At 46.0% G+C, this 6,000-nt stretch overlaps 1 protein-coding gene across 4 annotated transcripts in view; it reads right to left on the reverse strand.

Annotated features, from left to right (window-relative positions):
- TBC1D8 (TBC1 domain family member 8) overlaps window positions 1-5,415 on the reverse strand; it is a 48,200-nt gene extending 42,785 nt beyond the window's left edge. For 2 of the 4 annotated variants that reach the window (XM_085214124.1, XM_085214115.1), the window contains exon 1: window positions 5,181-5,413. In XM_085214124.1, the coding sequence (XP_085070250.1) occupies window positions 5,181-5,307 (127 nt within the window). In that variant the 5' untranslated portion in view covers window positions 5,308-5,413. Of the gene's footprint in view, window positions 1-5,180 lie in introns of all 4 variants that reach the window. The other 2 variants (XR_014880639.1, XM_085214134.1) reach the window with 2 other exon arrangements.
- Between the last annotated feature and the right edge of the window lie 585 nt (window positions 5,416-6,000).

Below are 6,000 nucleotides of genomic sequence, written 5' to 3' on the forward strand. Positions count from 1 at the left end.
TTCTGACAGATGCTGTAAACAAAGCTAAAGCGAACCAGGCAGTGTTACTTGAACTCTGCCACTAGGCACTCTCAATTACTTTCCTGTTGTCTTCTAGTCTGTTTGGCCTCCACAACTGAAAAATACAGAGTTACTGTGGCTGCTGACTGGTTTACAGGGTTGCCTAAAATGGTGGTCTGAGCAAAGACAGCCTGGAGCCCTCTCCCCACACACAAGTGCATTCTCACCTTTTGTACAAGGAGAATGAAACAGAGACACAAAAAGCAAACAAACAGAAGGAGCCAAGAGCAGCACATGGGTTTAGATGCGATTGCTGGGCTTGGTGGGGAGCAGTCACAACCTCTGTTGCCAGTGCCTGGGCCATGTGCTCTGCTGGGGAAAAGCCACATGAGCAGGAAAGTTCAAAGCATGTTACACAGAAACATGGGGAAAAAATGAAAGGGAAGAGGAAATCACTTGCCTGTCTGAATTCCAGCTGTGGGCAAGGCTAGATAAAATTTTGACAAGAGTTTAAGCTTTGGGTAAACTATTTGCGTTCTTCTTGTCCTCATGCAAGGTTTTCATAAGGAAGAGCTCTTGGAAACAGAGCCATAAACACAGACTTGGGCACTACGAAGTATCCTTTACTAACACTGTTTTCATGTCATCTTCCTCTCTTCCATTTATTGCATAAGGATTTTTTTTTTTTTTTTTTTTTTTTTTTTTTTTGTAGGTAGAGCTCAAATTTAACTTTTATCTTTCCAGTAACTTCCACTGGTATCACAAATATATATTAATATTAGAAGGCAACTCTCCCTGATTCCGGTATGCAAGCTATTTTGAGGTCTGTATCAGGATACATCCTTTAATAAACTACTTATTTTGCCTTCATGCCTTTCACAAGGTTAAAAAAGTAAATAATAAAGGATATGCATTTGCATACACTACTGAAAATCGAAGTCTCGACTGCATTTTTGACCCTCTCCTTCTAGAGTACAATAAATAGGGGCAATCAATACAGGATTACTGTCTTAGACACAGGAACCTTCAACTTCTGTGGTCTCCCTGTCTTTCTCTGAAATAGACTTGTATCACAAGATTATTTATCCTGACCTTGGGACAGAAACAGGGCTAATAAAAGCTGATGTATGTAAGATGATTGCAGTACTATTCAGATTGCTAAGTACAAAAGAGCAGCAAATCACCTTTTGCTTTTCAATTACCCAAAAAAAAAGACAGAGAATTTACCAACAATCACTTTGTTCTATGCATTAAAATTTTAGAATCCAGTCAAGGGGAAAAGAAGGGACAGAGTTCTTCCCATGTAACTAATCAGATCTCTACTCACAACTAGGAGGTGCTCTATGGACCAGTTTGAAAGCCATCACTCTGCAAAAACTTTATTTAAAAGAAAAAATAAAATCCTAAAGTGAGGAGTTCAGTTCAACTGCTGCCAATAGCTCAAGCTACTATCACACTTATTTTTATTGAAAAAATAACAAGGTTCAGATTCACATACAGAAGATGTTTCTTTTTGCCAGTGTATTATTTGACATCTAAGATTATATAAAGTTTTATATAAGCTCAAGGAAAAACTCATTTATCTTTAAAATCTTCATCCTCTGAGAATTACAAAAGATTTAAGACCACATCCATCTTGGAAAGTGCCCTGAGATGAAAACAGTTGAATACTAGAAGAATATTAGGGAGAAATATCATAACTAAATAAAAAACACAAAAAGAGGAACAAAATGTAATTTTTATTTATCTACTTCAGGGAAAAAGCTGAAGAAGCGACTATCTCAAAAAGTAAAGACAAAAAGCTGCTTGAAACAGTTTACAGGCTTCAGAGTTGATTTTAAAGTCTTACTTAACATTATAAAAGGTAAAATTCACAAGTACTTAGAAGACTCCAGCAGTATTTATACACTAAAAGCATGCAGTGTCAAGTACAGTGTAAACAAACTGCAAAATTAGCTGCTTGGAAAGAGTGAAAAGCTACTCTTAATCCAGTGCCCAGGACTAAAAAATTCCCAACAAGTCACTGAACACGCACTCAAAATTCACAAAATTAATCTAATCAAACAGGAAGGTATTCAAGCATTCAGCGTTCCCTAATAAAACTAAAAATAGTGATGTACTTACAGGCTAACTGTCTTGCACTATTCTGCCACAAAGTATTTGAAAGTGATTTTGTCTAGTGATGGCATCTCAAGCTTATCATTAATACATAACCTTGAAGCCAAAAACCTCAGCCAGTATCAGATCCAACTAATTTTGACCTACTAATTGTGGCTATATGGCAAGTTTTTTCACCATTAACTAGGTGGCCCATAATGGCCAAAAAAACTATAACCAACACAAATTAATTTGGTCATTCTCTTTATATATTAAAAAAAAAAAAGACTTAAAATTAGGTTAAATATTAGTTGTTAATTAAAAAATATATATAATTCAGTTTCTACAAAGTATTTCTAAACATTACCAATTTCCCTCCTGAGTCTCTAATTCAGTCATAGTCTCAAGTAGAGATGCAGGCTAACTGGCAAGTTAAACATTGACTCAAAAAGCATGGGAAGACAGAATTGCATTGATCAGGTCATGAACAGTTAAACACTGTCTGCATCATTTTTTGTACCTACTGTTTGCAAATCCAGTGTACTCTCAATAATTGCCCTAGAACATAAATCAAATTACAGTAGCAAATACTACCTCTCTCTCTTACCAACATCTGCTCACAGTCCAACTGAAACACAGTGCCCAAAGAAAGGTAAGGCGGGTATGGAAGGAAAGCAGCTTCCTTTGATAGATGTTCTCTACTTCATCCTTGAGGAATTAAATCCACGTAAAATACACCCTCCAGCTGCGCTAACTTACTCTTACATAATGGATAAAATACCCTCATAAGGAAAGAAAAGTGTCCTAGAAGAAAAAAAAAAACCACGCAAGAATGAGAACAGGATAATAAAACAGATGTTCTCTCATAGATTCAGGGAAAACACCACGTTGCAGCAGCAACCACAAGGGCAGCTCAGCTGTTGCACGATCCTGACACCACTGCTCCACTGCTCAGAGCTAATTATGCCGGGTGGTCCCCTGCACCATCTGCACACTCTGCTTATGAAATCTAGCCTCCTTGGTTTTGTTGGCTGCTTTTTTTTTTTTTTTTTTTTTTTTTCTTCCTTTTCTTCTTGATCCCAGATGGATTCTAACACAGCCTGAGCACGTGCAGCCTCAGAGCAGGAGCTGAGAGATTTCCTTTGACAGACACCTTTTTTCATGAGATGTACAGGGCCTTCACCTCTTTCCAGCCTCTATCCTTCTGTCAAATTTAGTTCACATTGGCCAAGGCTCAAGCTACTAGGTTGGATGTCGGGGGGAAGTTCTTCTTTATGAGGGGTGAGGTACTGGCACAGCTGCCCAGAGAGGCTGTGGATGCCCCATCCCTGGAGGTGCTCAAGGCCAGGCTGGATGGGGCTTTGAGCAACCTGGTCTAGTATTAAATGTGAAGGCTGGCTGCACTGCCAGCAGCCGGAGGGTTGGAGCTTAATGATCCCTGGGGTCCCTTCCAATCCAAGCCATTCTATGATTCTGTGATATTAAAGGAGAAAGAAAACAGATATGGACAATGTTCCCACTTAAGTCTTGTTTCGCCAGCAAAATAAACTACTTCTTCTAACTCAGTGCTGACAAGCTGTAGAGCCATTATTCTGAAATACAGTAAAACTTTTCTAACCTTCGTATCTGTCAGTTTGGAAAATGCAGGTACCAATAACGTCCCCATAAAACAAGAATTGTGATGCAGGCTTTGCACCAAAAGGAAACAAACATACCAGCCAACCCAAACCGTTTCTCCACACAGGTCTCCATTTTGAATGTAACCAATTAAAATCTAGGGGAAAAAAACCTAAGTGTCTACTTTCAGCTATCCTTAATGATCTCCCACACTTGTTACGGGACTCTAATTTTCAATCCTCTTTACATACAGCTATATTTCAAAACCTCTTATGAGAGTCAGAATTCACAGTTCCCTTAGCAAATGTTTTCTAAGACAAGAGTGGCTCGGCTTTGCCAGCCAAAAGGTCTGTGCAAGCCCATGCTCCCTCGGTTCAGAAAATGATTCACCTGAAATGTAACCAGATAGAGAAGCATTTTGTTTTCTTTTAAGTTTGCAAAGCTCTGCCACAGAGAGCTCGGGCACAAGGAGTAGTATTTGTGGCTCCCAACCTCATGATTGCGCTGGACTTGAATCAAGCAGCTGTAAAAGGTTATTTTTAACTCTGAAAATTAATCCACGCAGCCCTTCTGGTCACAAAAGAGCGGCCTGCAGCTTCCTCACGGGGGGCAGGGGAAAACCTGGGGACGGGCTTTTGTCTCACTGCGAGAAAAAGCCACTGAGTTACCAATGCTTGCATTTTGTTCACCGGCGCCTGCACTTCAACCTGATACAGCGCCTGCACACGGCTGCGGTTGGAACTGGATGGGCTTTGAGGACCTTTCCAACCCAAACCATTCCGTGATCCTGCGATGATTAACGCAACGGCAGCTCAGCCAACGTCAGGCTGGGGGCTTCGTTGCCAATCCGCCGCTAGGACAAACTTCGGGACGAAAACAAGCACAAAGCAGCACTACCTACTGGCGAGGGTCGACAGTTCAAGAGCAGAAGGTTCCGATAACACAGACCTGATAACGCAGATCTGGAAAACACTGTGAGAACACCCGATCGTTCTCCCAAACACATCAACCACCGTTTCAAACGGCGATGTTTAAAAAGTAGAGAACAACCTTCACATCTGCTTTTAAGCCCGTTGCCGGGAGGACGCAGCCTCCCCCAGGCGCTTCGGTGTGAACTCTGCTGTTCGGCTCTTCGCTCCGACTTCGCCCGAGCTCCGCGCACCGCCGCCCGCGGCCGCACGCCTCGGCGGGTCCGCTCCGCTCCCTCGCACGGACCCCGCCTTCAGCCCTCGCTCCCCGCCACGAAACCCCGCTCCGGAGAGAAGGGAAAGAGAGAAGAAAGTGCAGCACCGAGCTGAACCCCGAGCCGCCGGCGGGCAGCTCCCGGTCACGGGATGCCGGGAAAGCCGCCTCCGGCCCGAGGCTCTCCCCGCGCCGGCCGAACAAAGCGGCCGCTCCGCCCGCCCGCAGCCCGGCTCCCCGCGCTCCGCCGCCAGCGGGCCCCGCCGAGCCCCGCGCCCAGGTACCGGTGAAGCGCCCGCCGCCGTCGCCGTGCCCCCGCCTCCGCTGCAGGACGAAGTAGCCGCTGCTCTTCTGGGTGACCCAGAGCTTGAGGGCGTTCTTCAGTAGCACCTCCTCGGGCTTCAGCCACATCTCGCACTGCCCGCCGCCCCCGCGGTCCCTCGCCGCCCGCTCACATCGCCTCCCTCCGAGCGGGCCCGGCCGCCGGGAGGGGCGGGGGGCGGAGCGCGGGCGGGGGCCGGCCTCCTGCTGCCGCGGGCTGAGTGCGGGGCGGGGGCAAGGTCCCCTCCTCGGCTTTGGGTCGCGGGTGAGGAGCTTAGGGAGGTCGAGGTACTGCTGCGGGAGCTTCGATTTTCCGAACTGTGCGCTTCCTGGGATTCGGGGGTGGCTGTGCGGGTGTCCAGCTGCCCGCGGAAACGTTCACGGGCGGACTGCAGTTGACTGCCGCCTAGTAAACGCTGTGCGGTCTGCGCTCCTTGCCATCCCGATGTAACGCGCTGCTTCCGTCTCCATCTCGAGGCCACATCTCGACTGCTGGTTCACCTCGGCCCCTCGCTACGAAAAAAATCGTTGAGGCCCTGGAGCGTGTCCTGAGAAGGGGAACGGAGCTGTGAGGGGTCTGGAGCACAAGTTTTATGAGGGGCGGCTGAGGGAACTGAGATTGTTCAGTATGGAGAAGAGGAGGCTCAGGGGAGACCTTATCGCTCTCTGTAACGGCCTGAAGTTGTGGAGAGGTGAGGGTCGGCCTCTTCTCCCAGTTAACAGCAACAGGACAACAGGGAATGGCCTCAAGTTGCTCCAGCTGAGGTTCAGGATGGGTATTAG

This window comes from Meleagris gallopavo, chromosome 1 (genome assembly GCF_905368555.1).
Source record: "Meleagris gallopavo chromosome 1, MGAL_WU_HG_1.1, whole genome shotgun sequence".
NCBI lineage: Eukaryota > Metazoa > Chordata > Aves > Galliformes > Phasianidae > Meleagris > Meleagris gallopavo.